Here is a 15,386-nt window from a genome sequence, read left to right on the forward strand (position 1 = left end):
TAAGGAGAATTATTACTACTAGGAGACATGGGGAACATGATTACTAGTATGGGCACTATAGGGGCATTATTACTTTCAGGGCACAATAGGGACATTATTACTATGGGGGCACTGTTAACACTGAGTGCACTGGCAGATAATTATTTCTATTGGTGGGATTTTGGGGAGCACTATTACTGTGGGGGGCACCCTGACACACTATCAGTTTAGAGCAATTATTTTTGGGGGACATCATGGATACACTATTAATGTTAGTATTTCTATTTTACAGTTATTTGTATTTTGTTAGTTTGTTATTGTTATTTTATTTATCATCTTTTTGTTAAACTCTGCAGAGACAATAGATAGCTGAAAGAAGTCATTATGGCGGTTTGGTCTGAATGGAGAAGATGTGGAAAAAGAATGTCTACATCAGAGAAGACGTCACTGGATGTAAGAGGAATGTGCACTGTATTCTCCTGTATGTTTCTAGCGCTGTATGTAATGGTTTCCAAGTATGTCTCTAACAGTAGGGCTGAAGGGAAGGGGTTAGGTTGAAAATTTGGCATGAGGGTGCCGTTTCAATTTTTGTCTCTGGCAGCAGAAAGGATAGGTGCACCCCTGCCCGTTGCCACAAAGCACTGAAGGAATGGGGTGGGGGCCCAGACACATTCTTTGCACAAGGGCCCTCTGCTGTCTGTGTCCGCCCCTCCTTCATGTCACTACTCAGCCAAAACTGAATCTGCCCATGAAGGGTTAAGAAAGTCTTTAGCCCCCTTTACATGCCAAAATTAATACAATTTTGGAAAATGAAAGACCTCTTTTTCACTATTAGGAATATCCATTGTAGACACACCATTAGTACCTGAGTTAACAACTTTGCGATACCAAACGATTGTCTTCATCAAGGATACCTGATGAATGCGCCAGTTTGGTGCTGCAACGTGTAGTAACCAGTATAAGATTCAACCTTACTACTTTGGTCCATGTATCTATATCCATAAATGCCAGAGATGACCCAAAAAATTTGATTTCCTGTCATTAAACAGATGTCCTTCATGTCCAGTCCTTCCACCACTGCATTTTGAACATACAGGTAGAGGCGTGGACTGTCATTTTTTGTATAATTTTTTTTGTTACATCTAGCAATATGTAGGGTTTATTCATATATTTCATACGTACTGTCTTATTTCTTCTTTGTGGTCCAGGTTGTTAGCTGATGGATCTCTTTTAGGTAAAGAAGCTTGAAAACCAATCCCCTGTTAATAGAATATGAGATGTTATCACATGAAACAAGACAAGTGGCCAACAGTCTGTCCTCCTGCTCCATTAGTCTTTCCTATGATCATATTCGATTTGAGCTCCCATTAGCCACTTTAGAAGCTTAAATCATTGGCCACTATGTAGATGATGCAATTAAGAATAAGTAAGAAATTAGTAAGGATCACAGATTTCCAGTTATATATATGTGTGTAAATCACACAAAGAAACTCACAATTCCCCCAACCAAGAGAAGAAACATTGAGTAGTGGTGTACCCATAGTAGTTCATCTTTTATGTTTTTGAGGGCACAGTAATATGGATGCTGATCTGGGACTATTTGTCTCTCAATGATTCTATTTACTTTACCTCAATGATTTGCATGATGTCTCGAGGACCAACTATTTCAGTATCAAACTTGACTTGAGCTTTGCAGGTGGCAAGAGCCACAGAGGCGTGTAGAATACCTGGCGTTCTCATGAGCCGTGATTCAATATTGTGAACGCATGAGGCACATGTCATCCCTGTAATCTAAAGACAGTCAAGACATAAAGATGGAAATGCAAAGAATAATGTTCCTCAAACTATGAAACAAGTGGGATGAAAATCTCCTTACTGCAAAATAAGTAGTACTGTCTGAAACTGGGTGCTGGCCATGCCTACCAACTCAAATAGAGGTTAGGTGACCCCCTTGTTCATCTCCTTGTCGACATACAGTTGAAACCAGAAGTTTACATACACTATTTAAAAGACACATATGCATGTTTTTCTCAATATCTGACATGAAATCAGAATAAACCTTTCCTGTTTTTGGTCAATTAGGATTACCATAATTATTATTATTTGCCAAAAGCCAGAATAATGAGAGAGAGAGAGAGAGAGAGAATGTTTCAAGGCATTTTTATTACTTTCTGCAAAGTCAAAAGTTCACATACATTTCATTAATATTTGGTACCACTGCCTTTAAACTGTATGACTTAGGTCAAACGATATTCTTCCACAAGCTTCTCACAATAGTTGGTCGGTATTTGGGCCCATTCCTCCTGATAAAACTGGTGTAACTGAGCCATGTTTGTTGGTCGCCTTGCTCGCTCCTACCTTTTCAGCTTTGCCCATAAATTTTTAATAGGATTGAGATCAGGGCTTTGTGATGGCCGCTCCAAAACATTGACTTTGTTATCCTTAAGCCAGTTTGTAACCAGTTTGGCAGTATGCTCCGGGTCATTGTCCATTTGTAAGACCCATTTTCGCCCAAGGTTTAACTTCCTGGCTGAAATCTTGAGATGTTGCTCCAGTATTTCCACATAGTATTCTTTCCTCATGATGCCATCTATTTTATGAAGTGCACCAGTCCCTCCTGCAGCATAACAACCCCACAACATGATCCTGCCACCCCCGTGTTTCACAGTTGGGATGGTGTTCTTAGGCTTCCGAGCTTCTCTCTTTTTCCTCCAAACGTAACGATGGTCATTATGGCCAAAAAGTTCAATTTTAGTTTCGTCAGACCACAGGACTTGTCTCCAAATGTAGGTTTTTGTTCCTGTGTGCATTTGCAAACATTAATCTGTCTTTTTTATGTTTCTTTTGGAGTAATGGCTTCTTCCTGGCAGAGTGGCCTTTCAGCCCATGTTAATACAGTACTTGTTTCACTGTGGATATTGACACAATCTTACCAGCTTCCGCCATCATCTGCACAAGGTCTTTTGCTTTTCTTCTTGGGTTAATATGCACGTGTTGGACCAAAGCAGGTTCATCTCTGGGACACAGAAGCCGTCTCCTTCCTGAGCGGTATGATGGCTGGACATTACCATCTTGTTTGAACTTGCGCATAATTGTTTGTACAGATGAACGAGGCGCCTTCAGGTATCCTGAAATTGAGCCAGACTTGTGCAAGTCCACAATGCTCTTCCTGATATCTTGGCTGATTTCTTTAGACTTTCCCATGATGCTACACAAAGAAGCGGTGTGTTTCAGGTGTGGATTTAAATACATCCACAGGTTTGTCTCTAATTAACTCAGATGTTACAGAAGCTTCCAAACACATGACATCATCATATGAGCAGTCCAGAATTGTTTAAAGGCATAGTAATCTTAGTGTATGTAAACTTTTGACATTGCAGAAAGTAATAAGAATGCCTTAAAACATCCTCTCTCTCATTATTCTGGCATTTTGCAAATAATAATAATTATGGTAATCCTAATTGACCAAAAACAGGAAAGGTTTGTTCTGATTTCATGTCAGATATTGAGAAAAACATGCATATGTGTCTTTTTATATATAGTGTATGTAAACTTCTGGTTTTAACTGTAGCTGTCCATACAATTAATCTGGACATTAATAACCATTATTTCCAATTTCCAATGAAAGTCTGTATAATGGTGAAATTCATCAGAACTCTAATTGGATAATTTCAAAATGGGCTATGTATGGCCAACGTTACCATAGCTTCATCCTCCATGTATCCTGTCTATACCATCCCTGACCGCTTTTTGTCCAGCCCCTGTAGTGTAAGAAAAATGAGTGATCAGACAATACTTTACTTATATACTCACAACCAGCTCAATGCTGCCATGGGTAGCCGTACAATCTTCTAAGACAACAGCTCCAAAGCCCAGGTTTTCAATAAGTTGTGCAATTTCCGTTGGTTCAATCTTGTCTGCTATGTATTTGACCTCTGCTTTACCAGCCATAAGTGCGACAAGCACTGATATAATACCTGTAGAGGGACACCTAATGAATAAATGCTATCCCCCGACCAGTCACAAAATGATATAAAAAATGTAATTTCAATGACAAATAAAAGGCAAAGAACCTCTAGGATAATGGTCTCCACCACGCAATGCTGTAGCTGCGGCTCCCAGCATACACCAGTTGCCCAACTGCTGGAGAGCCACAGGTTGGAGACCACTGCTCTGGGACTTGGATCTGCAATACATCAATCCATGTTGCAAAAGAGCAACTCATTGGGGTACATTTATTATTTTAAAAGTTTTATAACATTCTCTTTAAAACAAAAGTCGCAAATTTTTACAAAAAACTGAATTTTATACAAAACTTTGCTCTTGCCAGAGCTTAGCAGAAGTGCAAAGCCACCTTGGCCTGACACATTTACAATACTTTATGTAGGAAAACTGCATATATCATAATGTATTCTAGGCCAGCTCGTAGCTGGAGCAGATTTCGGTTTGTGGCGCACAGACAGTACAAGATGCAACAAATGTGCACCTTTTAATACATTTGCAGCCTCTGACTCTAGCGGACATTTTACCTATGAAATGCCAGCCTTTAGTAATTATCCATACTGTCCATGACGTCGTAGTTATTCTAGAGATGAATGCTGAATTAATGACTAGGTAACCACTGATATTTTTTAAATAAAGTTGTAGATCTCATTAAGAGATGTGTTCGTTTTAGTAAATACTTGTATTTCCCATCAAATAACAATTCCGGAGGAATATTTTTCTTACAATTCTGCATTGTGCTGTTCCTCTTAGAAATGTATGAATAAATTGGCATCTGGGTGTTACCAGTTTTGGGTGTGTCCCTGTACACCTTGACAGGAACACACCCCTTTGACAAGAGGAATGGTAACACCCAGTTCTCAATTTATTCATACATTTCTAGGAGGAATAACAGAGAAATTGTACAACACTGATTTCGAAGAAATGGTTCACCAGAATTATTATTTTATAGAGAATAAAATTTCCAAAAACCAGACATGAGAGATAGCAGATGCTCTTTAAGATACATACATCGAGAAGATCATGCTAGCTTCAATACATACATGATGGGCAAAATAATTTGAACCAGATAGTAAAGTGGATAGTATATGAACAGTGTTGTCCTTTGAGTCTGCTATCCAGACAGCCACAAGAAGCAATGTATCAAGTAGTTTTTGGAGAGCCAACAGGGGCATTGCCAGTACACCTGGAGGCTCTGCTCTCTCTGCAACTGCCATGTCCTCTACACTTTGATTGACAGGGCCAGGCATGATCACGTTTACACTGCCTGGTCCTGTCAGTTGCAGAAGGTGCGGCAGTTGCAGAGAGAACAGAGCCTCTAGGAGTAACGGCAACGCCCCCGTTGCTCCTAGAGGCTCATTTGCATATATTAAAACTTCATTTTTCTCAGCAATGTGGGCTCATATTAACATGGGATAAGTACAGATGCCATCAGGTGCCAAGTGCACATGTAACAGGTCAGCAAGTGTCATAGGTACTAAACTGCTGACAGATTTTAATTAAATTTATGGATGAAACTCAATTTGAGCTTGGTTTCGGCACACTTTACCCTTTAGTACAACATCCATGATTGACAATTTAAACAGTAGATCAATAGTACTATTACTAGGGACTTTAAGATGGGCCATTTGGAAGAACTGCGCTTTACATATAAAGGGTGATATGTTGGCTGTGTACATGGCTTTTTCAGCCTGTACTTTTTTTCGGTTATTGTGTGACTGTAAAATATCAAACTAATGAGGAAACGGCGGAGGCCATGATGAGCAAGCTAAAATAATAAATTCCAACACAAAATAGATACCGTCTTTCTTCTTCAAGTTCCTCTCAATGTTGGAGACACATGAGGCACATGTCATCCCAGTGACTTGTAAGATGCATTTCTGGGGTGTAGTATTTTTCATCATAGGGATGTCTCGGTAAGGCTTCTTAGGGAGAACATCTACAATGTAATCTTGATAGAGATTTTCATTCTTGGTTGTCTCTGGTAGCTTCTGCTTAACATCAGGTGATGTAGAACTTGAATGATTGCTATTGACGGTCCGTGGGGAATCTACAAGTACGTAAATTTATAATTTATATTTGTCACATCCATTCATTAGTAAACCATAAATAGGTCTAAAATATTTTAACACTATTTGCAAAACCACAGTATATTGGGATTCATGAATATTCCTGTTTTTATGGTGCCCACATTTTTGGAAGAAAGAATATGGGTAATCGTGAATGAACATTAGCCACACTCTTTCAACTTGAATAATGCCTATTTGACAAATTCAATATTCAACATTCAAGGGCTGAATGTTATAAGGAATGTTGATTTGGCCTATCACAAGCAAAACAAGACATCTAGAGAAGTTTGAGGTATTTAGAAGAGAAAGTAGAAAAATATAAATAAATGGGAGCCGGCTAGTCAAGGTCTTGTCTTGATGGTCCTGCTCAGACAAACCAGGGCCCTCTAAAAGTACAGTAATCATTGTGATAGTTTTGTTTTCAGTGGGAAAGAATACTTTAAAATGTTTTGTCATTTCTTGGCTCTTTTAGTACTCCCCCAGCCCAATTGCTGGCTTTTTCTATGGCTTCATTCCATTCTAAAAATCATTCTGAATCTAAGTAATTTATAATAAGTACAATATGCAAAGTTTAAAGGGGTTTCCCATGGAGACAAATTACAGCTTATAGCTAGGACCCACTGAATGTTAAAATAAAGTTGTTATGGCAGTGGGTGAGGAACCGCTGGGTTAACCAACAGATTTGACTTAGAGCTAATCCTAAAGTGCTTATCCTGGCAGTCCCCTAGTATTCACCCTTTATCCCCTATACAGGGAATTTACTGCAGGGGTGGCACCAGACCACTTCCTCCTGGAGTAGTCTATGTGTGGTTAACAGCTGACCCACATGGTGCATGGCACCGAGGTGTCAGGCTGAATCATGCTCAGGGCTGGCAGAGTACATGCAATACGAGAATGAGTCTGAGGTCAGGGTGGGCAGCATAGAGGCAATATGGGTAAGACACAGGTCAGGTCAGGCAGCAGAGGGTCAGAATATGGTAAACAGGCAGAGGTCAGTACATGGGCAGACAACAGAAAATAACACCTAGGCAGGAAATTTACCAAGCTAAGGAACCTTATTGCTTAGACACCTTCCGACAAGTGAAAGTGTCTTAAGTATCCTAGGATTGCCAGTCATTGGCGAAGATTGGTGAAGGTTAGGGTGTGCGTGCTGGCCCTTTCAGAGCTGGAGGGAGAACGCAAGCATGACCTACGGGCACAGGAGGAGAGGCCAGCCAGCAAGCAGGCCGCAGTCTGCAGGGAGGGACAGAGCAGACTCAGTGTCTGGGCTCACCTAGAAGAGGACAGTGGGAAGCGGGTCTGGACCACCAGGCAGGGTGAGCGGTGACCTCAATGTACATACAATTATCTATAATTTTACGGTCACGGTCCCAGAGCAATAGTAACAAAAGAAAATTTTCAAAATATAAGACTGAGAAGTTGCCTTATAAAATGAAGACAGGGGGGTCTGGTGGAGCCATGGTCCAATGTTTATTATAATCTAAAGAATATAGTATATCCCAATTCTGATGAAGCTGCTAGAAAAGCCCATCAATTAGAAATAATTAAAAATACATTATAATTGTAATAAGTAATAAAAAGTACATACCAGAAATAATAGTAGCGTCAAATCCCATGTCTGCTATAGCCGCTCGTATTTCCTCAGAGTTTGTTTCTGTCTGAATATAGAGAACTGTTCCCATCCCTTCAGGTAATGACACTGATATGGATTGTACTCCCTTTCTTTGAGAGATCGTGTTTTCAATCGTCGACACACATGACCCACAAGTCATTCCTCCAATACTGATGAGAGCGGTCTTTGTGGTGGTCCTTTGGATTTGTTTAGTGGATGAATGAAGGGTTGTTTTTAATCTTGATGCAGGACTGTGTTCATCATCTGCTGGGAGGGTAACCTTAAAATGTCCTGGTGGAAGTGCTTCAATGGCTTCTTTTAATGTCAATAGGCTAGTAATGCCTCCAATAAAAGATATCACAGCATTTTTGTTCTCAAGAGAGACTTTAATATCCTGAACACCAGGGAGTTCAGAAATGGAGCCCTCTATGTTGTGCACACATGATTTACAATGCATTCCTTCTATATGAATAGTTCTTGTCTTTGTGTTTTCTGCACTTCCACCAGTATTCGTAAGCTTGAGGTCTCTAGAGATACTTTTTAAACGTTCTATGTTAATTGTTCCGAGCTTCGATGGATCTGGTTTGCTTTTGACCGAAGCCACAAACCCCATACCATCTATCTGTTTTTGTAGATCTTCTGGCTGGATATACTGTGGACAGTAAACAATCATTGCATCCTGGTTTGTGAGAGAAACCTTTATTTTTTCAACTCCTTGAATTTTTCCAATTTTTCCCTCAATTGTGTTGACGCATGACTGAAACGTCATACCCTCGATCCTGATTTTTACCACATCCTCTTTATAATGAATGTCTTTTAGAGATGTTGAAAGTTCGTTGCGTTCTTGTAAGTGGGCACCAAAGCCCATATCTTCAATTTCCTCACAAATCTTCTGAGGGGTTATTTCAGAAGGTATGTAACATACTGTGGCATTGCCTTGATCAAGGTAAACCTTTATTCTGACCACACCTGGTATCTGTGAGATCCTTCCGTCAATGGATTGCACACAAGACTGGCAGGTCATACCTATAATTCCCACCACAACAGAACTAACATCAGGTTTTGAGTAGGTGAGGTCCTTTAGGCTACCTTCATAGCCTCTGTTGTCAAAAGCAAATCTTGACTTTCTTGGTGGTGGTGTATGGCTTGTCCTAGGAATGCCATAGCTTTGAGAAGCCTAGAAAGACATTTCAATAGATATTATTATCATCAGATAACCATACCAATGGCTTTGACAAAAGAAAGTGACAAGTCTTTGAGCACAACAATCAACTAGTATATTAACAGAGAAGATGTAGATGCTCTACAGCTATTTGAGTTATCCTGATAATTTACCACTCAACCACCATGATGAAGTAATGGAACAAGCAATTCCTTATAAGATTAGGAACTTCCTTAAAGCATACAGTACAGACCAAAAGTTTGGACACACCTTCTCATTCAAAGAGTTTTCTTTATTTTCATGACTATGAAGGCATCAAAAACTATGAATTAACACATGTGGAATTATATACATAACAAACAAGTGTGAAACAACTGAAAATATGTCATATTCTAGGTTCTTTCAAAGTAGCCACCTTTGCTTTGATTACTGCTTTGCACACTCTTGGCATTCTCTTGATGAGCTTCAGAGATAGTTCCCCATGAAATGGTCTTCCAACAGTCTGAAGGAGTTCCCAGAGATGCTTAGCACATGTTGGCCCTTTTGCCTTCACTCTGCGGTCCAGCCACACCCCAAACCATCTCGATTGGGTTCAGGTCGGTGACTGTGGAGGCCAGGTCATCTGCGCAGCACCCCATCACTCTCCTTCATGGTCAAATAGCCCTTACTTTCAAAGTTTTCCCCAATTTTTCGGCTTGACGACTTTCATTTCTTAAAGTAATGATGGCCACTAATTTTTCTTTACTTATCTGCTTTTTTCTTGCCATAATACAAATTCTAACAGTCTATTCAGTAGGACTATCAGCTGTGTATCCACCTGACTTCTCCTCAACGCAACTGCTGGTCCCAACCCCATTTATAAGGCAAGAAATCCCACTTATTAAACCTGACAGGGCACACCTGTGAAGTGAAAACCATTTCAGGGGACTACCTCTTGAAGCTCATCAAGAGAATGCCAAGAGTGTGCAAAGCAGTAATCAAAGCAAAAGGTGGCTACTTTGAAGAACCTAGAATATGACATATTTTCAGTTGTTTCACACTTGTTTGTTATGTATATAATTCCACATGTGTTAATTCATAGTTTTGATGCCTTCAGTGTGAATCTACAATTTTCATAGTCATGAAAATAAAGAAAACTCTTTGAATGAGAAGGTGTGTCCAAACTTTTGGTCTGTACTGTATATCTACATACATAGTTGACAAACTTTGCAAATACATTTTTGCTGATCCTGATTTAGATCATCAATACTTATATCTAGGAGAAACAATTTAATTATATCTTGGATGAAGTGAGTGTGTTTGTCCTTAGACAAGGAGGCAGTTCTTAGTTTGGTGACTATAGAAAAATGGCTAACCAGTGTGTGTTGAGTAGAGGGGAAGTTGTTAATGTTGACTGAGACGAGGACAAGTAAAGAGTTGTATATGGTACGCATAAATCTTAGATGAAAGGAAAACATTTGTTCACAGAGGTTTAGTGATTTATCTACAGTTCCACTATAGCTCAAGAACAGTGCCTTCATGGGAATCAAATCTCCCACACTGTGAGGACGTGTTGGGGAAAACCTCATCTATTTAGTGTTCCATTTGTATAACTTTTTTTAGGAATCTGATTAGGTGATTTAAATAGGTTATCCGATTTCACAAACAACCCCCCCCATGTGTCGGGCCCTCACATGTAATATACTTACCCTGTTCCCCGCTGCGCTCCTGGTCCCCACACCGCCGCTGCTGCTTCTCCCTGCACACCGATGAAAACATTGCAGGTGATGCTAGGGAGGCTCGTCCCCGTCCCCGCCTGCCATTGGCTGCTCCCCTCCGACACCGGATGTTTTCATCGGTGTGCAGGGAGAAGAAGCAGCGGCGGTGTGGGGACCAGGAGCGCCGCCAGGAGCAGGGTAAGTATATTACCTGTGAGGGGCCTGGCACATGGGGGAAGATGTTTCTGAAATCGGATAACCCCTTTAATACACCTAGATAATTTGGAAGCTGCGATGAAAAATGGTTCCCCTAGGTTATGTTCCCAGTGTGTTTTTATTTAAAAAAAAGGGTCAACAGAAGAATCGTGCAATAAGTTACCGTATTTTTTGCTTTATAAGACGCACCTGATAAGACACACCTAGATTTTTAAGGAGGAAAATAAGAAAATAAATATTTTGAACCAAAAGGTGTGCTTTTGGTGCGTTTTGAACTAATGGTGGTCTGTGGATGACACTGTCATGGGGGGATCTGTGGATGACGCACTGTTATGGAGGGATCTGTGGATGACGCACTGTTATGGGGGATCTGTGGATGACGCACTGTTATGGGGGGATCTGTGGATGACTGTTATGGGGGTATCTGTGGATGACACTGTTATGGGGGATCTGTAGATTATACACAGTTATGTGGAGGACACTGTTATGAGGGATCTGTGGATGACACTGTTATGGGGGATCTGTGGATGACCCACTGTTATGGGGGGATCTGTGGATGACGCACTGTTATGGGGGGATCTGTGGATGACACACTGTTACGGAGGATGTGTGGATGACACACTGCTATGGGGGATGTGTGGATGATACACTGCTATGGGGGGATGTGTGGATGACACACATATAGCATCTTATGTAATGGGGGTCACTATTCATACAGGGACAATATACTGTGACACTGTGACCAGCATAAGATGATCGTCTGCTGGTCACAGTATCATATGTGTCACAGTATATTGTCCCTGTGTGAATAGTGACCCCCATTACACCACTGGGCCCGCTCACAGCAGTCTTTATATGTAAAATCTTTTTATGTAATGCTCCAGCAATGGCTCTGCTTTCTTCTGTAACAGTACTCACTATCAAAGCAGAGGTCCGGCCGGCGCATGACGTCACTCACTCAGTCAGTCACGCTCATGCCAGCTTCATTAATGAAGCAGGAGCAGGAGCGTGAATGAGTGAGTGACGTTACGCTGCCGGCCTGCCGCTTGGATAGGGAGTACTACTACAGAGGATTGCGCTAGTTTAAAGCAGAGCCCCTCCTCCCTCCCCGCTGATACATCGCAGGCCGCGCTGTGCAGCAAAGGGGCCGGCGATGTATCAGTGTCAGACATTTAAAAAGCGCACCATTCGCGTTATAAGACGCACTGCCATTCTCCCCCCACACACTTTTGGGAGGAAAAAAGTGCGTCTTATAAAGCGAAAAATATGGGTATATAGCATGATGAGATACCTTTAGCGTAAATGAAGTTAGCATTAATTTTTTCAAAGGAGTTGAATTATGGTCAAGTATGTTAGAGAGAAGTATCGAATCCAGTTTGTATAGTGCCATACTGAGAATTTTTAGGTTATGTTCACATTTATGTTGAGGCTTCTGGTCTTGGCTCTTTGCAGGTATGAACTGGGCCTTATGAATGTGTCTGTAAACAAGCTATCGACTGTTTCCAGTAGCAACCAACAGAGTTCTGACTACAGCTGCAGATGTTACTATGAAAATTATTATTTTTTTTTATTCATTATTTAAAAATGTTACTTTAAATCAAGGTGCACTATTAAAACACTTTTTTGTTTAAAATTTCCTTGTCTCCCAATACATGGTTGTGTCTGTTGTGTTCCTGTCCCTGTTTAGGAGTGCCTTCCCTTGTACTAAGTGACCACAAAGAAATGACGTACCTCTATACTTTAACGCAGTATGTGACAAAAGGCAGTTGCCTACAGCCTCCAAAATGGCTGCCTATGGTGGCCAACAATAGGAGAAACAAATTAACATAACTAGAACATAAATTAGTACATTACCAGTATTTTATTTTATTTTGCTTTTTTATTGTGGAAATTTTTATCTAATAATAACTGTATGAAGCAAAAGTCATTGTATGCCCTTATGAGAACTACAGTGATACACTGGTTGGGACAGTCTTGGGGGTTAAAAGTTTAGTACTGACAAGGTATTGATGGAGTAACAGGATATCGGGATAGCCATAGTAACACCCAGCTAGAGTATTTACATGTGTCAGGTCAATGTCTGAGAAAATATGTATGATGAGTATGAAATTACACTAATCTCCATTTGGTATTTCATTTATTGCTTCAGTGGAATAAGTATATAATAGCCAAGGATTGAAATTCAGATGGTATTTACACATGCACAGAACCCAGGTGCCAGCCCTGCTGCCGAAGCAAATCATTTACCCACAGCTTTGCATTTGTTCTATTGTGTATACATCATGCTATTTATTTAGTAACCTGCATGGATTTATCATTTCAAGCAGAATTAACTAAATTGACTTTTCTGGAGGATATCTTATTAAGACAACCCTTTCTCATATGCCCTTTAGGGTATAAGGATATCATTGAGTGGAGTCCTATGGTTAGGACCCCTCTCTATTACTCTCTATTAGCCACTAGCAAAGTCTGTCTCGGTCTTTGGCAGACTCAGATTTTACATGTTACCCATTTATTGAAATCCAACTAGGTATGCAAATTCACTCCCTTTCCAGAAAAGAAAGCTGTGCGTCTGGAGCCACCAGTTGGAAATTCTTCTTCTATAAATCAAAGTCTGACCTTTAAAATAGGCCTTGAGACATCATTTACGATTATAGCCAAGCCAGTATATCATCTGCGGGGAGATTGCCCCTTACCAGAGTAGACAGAACTGGCTTAGCTGGCTGAGAGGCCTTTGGAGAGGATATGGGGGCTATTATTTTTCCTTGTTGACAGTGCCTAGTAGTGTACAGAGTCTTATAGACCATGCAATGCTTCTTTGGGAAGAAGTTATGCAAATTAGCTCTTCATAACAAAGGGAAAGGGAACTGTATTGCTAGACACAGGTCAGGGGAATTAGGGTACATTCACACGACCGTGGTGTGTTGCGGACCCGCAAATTGCGGGTCCGCAACACACCCAGCCGGCACCCCCATAGAAATGCCTATTCTTGTCCGCAAGCTGCGGAGAAAAATAGGACATGCTCTATCTTTTTGCGGAGCTGCGGACCCGAAGATCGGGGCCGCGCTCCGCAAATGCGGATGCGGACAGCTGTCCGCATCCATTCCGTCCCCATAGAAAATGAATGGGTCCGCACCCGTTCCGCAAAATTGCGGAACGGATGCGGACCCATTTGCGGTCGTGTGAATGTACCCTCAACCAAAGCTTCTAAAGCTATTTGTGTTTAAAAATATCATGCAGTTCTTATGTGTATCTCTGGGTATTAAGTTTACATTCTTATAAATAAGGGGATTGCAATCTGTAATTCTGCTATATTTTACCGTCTATAGTACAGCCACAAAGCACAACCCCAGACGGCTCCAGTGAATCAAACTTAGATCATCCTAGAACCCCAGGGTGATCCAAGTTCTGTTCACAAAGACAGTGGGGATTCTGTGTCCCGCAGCCATAACGACATTATGATTTATGGATATGACCCAACAAGTTATTTCTTGTGAATGGACTGCAGAGAACTGCCAGAGATTTTGGTTTTCTTGTGACTACCCTTGATCTAGCAAGAAATCACTCATAATGCCACATCTGTGTATCACCAAACAGTCTACATTAACAGTTTTAGTTTTAGAGCAAAATTTGACACATTTTTGTACCAACTAATAATTTATTGGGGTTATGCCATGACTGATGTGAAAAATGAGGATCCGACATCATATACTAGGTGACAATCTCTTTCTAACAAAGCTAGAATCAGCCCTGTGCCTCCCCTACATCCAGAGATCTCCCTATTCATTGCCCAATTTCAGACTGGCAGCTCAGGGAGAATGTCCTTTTTCAGGAGGTGTGACCTTCTCTCCCTGTAAATGTCACAGTTTCTAACAGTAGTTGAAGGATGGAACTGAGCATCCACTAAACTAGGTGGACAGAGAAATAAGAAAAACAACAAACAGGTGGCGCTATACAGATACATTTTACTGGATTACTAAGTGACTTATTTTTTCCTTACATGCAATTACAAAAGTATTCAGATCCAGATGTTGGCTTGAAAAATGTAGAGTATGTTCTGTGGAACAACCCCTTTAATGCAAATATAGGCAACATACACCGTCCCCAAGTGCATAATGTTATTAGTAGAAACAATCCATTTCCAAATGGATGACCTTACTTTTTCGGACACTGCCCTTTAGAATACAAGTGCTGTTTGTAGCAGCCTGTATGTGGTCAATAGACTGCTGACTGGATGTTGTAAGTCCTGTAATTAATTTTTACTAAGGAACTGCTGTTAATGCAGGTGTGTACTAATCTTAAGGTAGAACGTCACCTTAATAAGAAGATGGGGAAAACAAGGATACTTCTTAGATTTCGGAAGTGATTAAAGATGTGTTAATTGGCTCCTCGGAGAATGTATTGACAGTGGAGAATTGAAATTCCCAATGAAATAATTACAATAGCTGACGTCAAACCGGGATCTATCCATCTACTGTCAGGTATAAAGTACAGCAATGATTTCACCTTCCTTTGGGATGGCACTCACATAAGATCAAGACTGGCTGTGATAAGTAATCACACAATGGTGCACCCTGTCTTTTGGAAACATGCTTGAAAGTAGGCTAAGGATGCTTTTAATACATTATATTCAATAGTTCTAATTTGTG

At 40.6% G+C, this 15,386-nt stretch overlaps 1 protein-coding gene across 4 annotated transcripts in view; it reads right to left on the reverse strand.

Annotated features, from left to right (window-relative positions):
* Positions 1 to 15,386, reverse strand: part of ATP7B (ATPase copper transporting beta) — an 88,414-nt gene that overhangs the window by 31,159 nt on the left and 41,869 nt on the right. For all 4 annotated transcript variants that reach the window (XM_040426051.1, XM_040426053.1, XM_040426052.1 and 1 more), the window contains 5 exons: positions 7,639 to 8,839; positions 5,783 to 6,031; positions 3,793 to 3,956; positions 1,609 to 1,770; positions 1,162 to 1,238 (listed from right to left, as the gene is read on the reverse strand). In XM_040426051.1, the coding sequence (XP_040281985.1) occupies positions 1,162 to 1,238; positions 1,609 to 1,770; positions 3,793 to 3,956; positions 5,783 to 6,031; positions 7,639 to 8,839 (1,853 nt within the window). The remainder of the gene's footprint in view (positions 1 to 1,161; positions 1,239 to 1,608; positions 1,771 to 3,792; positions 3,957 to 5,782; positions 6,032 to 7,638; positions 8,840 to 15,386) is intronic.

This window comes from Bufo bufo, chromosome 3, assembly GCF_905171765.1.
Source record: "Bufo bufo chromosome 3, aBufBuf1.1, whole genome shotgun sequence".
Classification (NCBI taxonomy): Eukaryota; Metazoa; Chordata; class Amphibia; order Anura; family Bufonidae; genus Bufo; species Bufo bufo.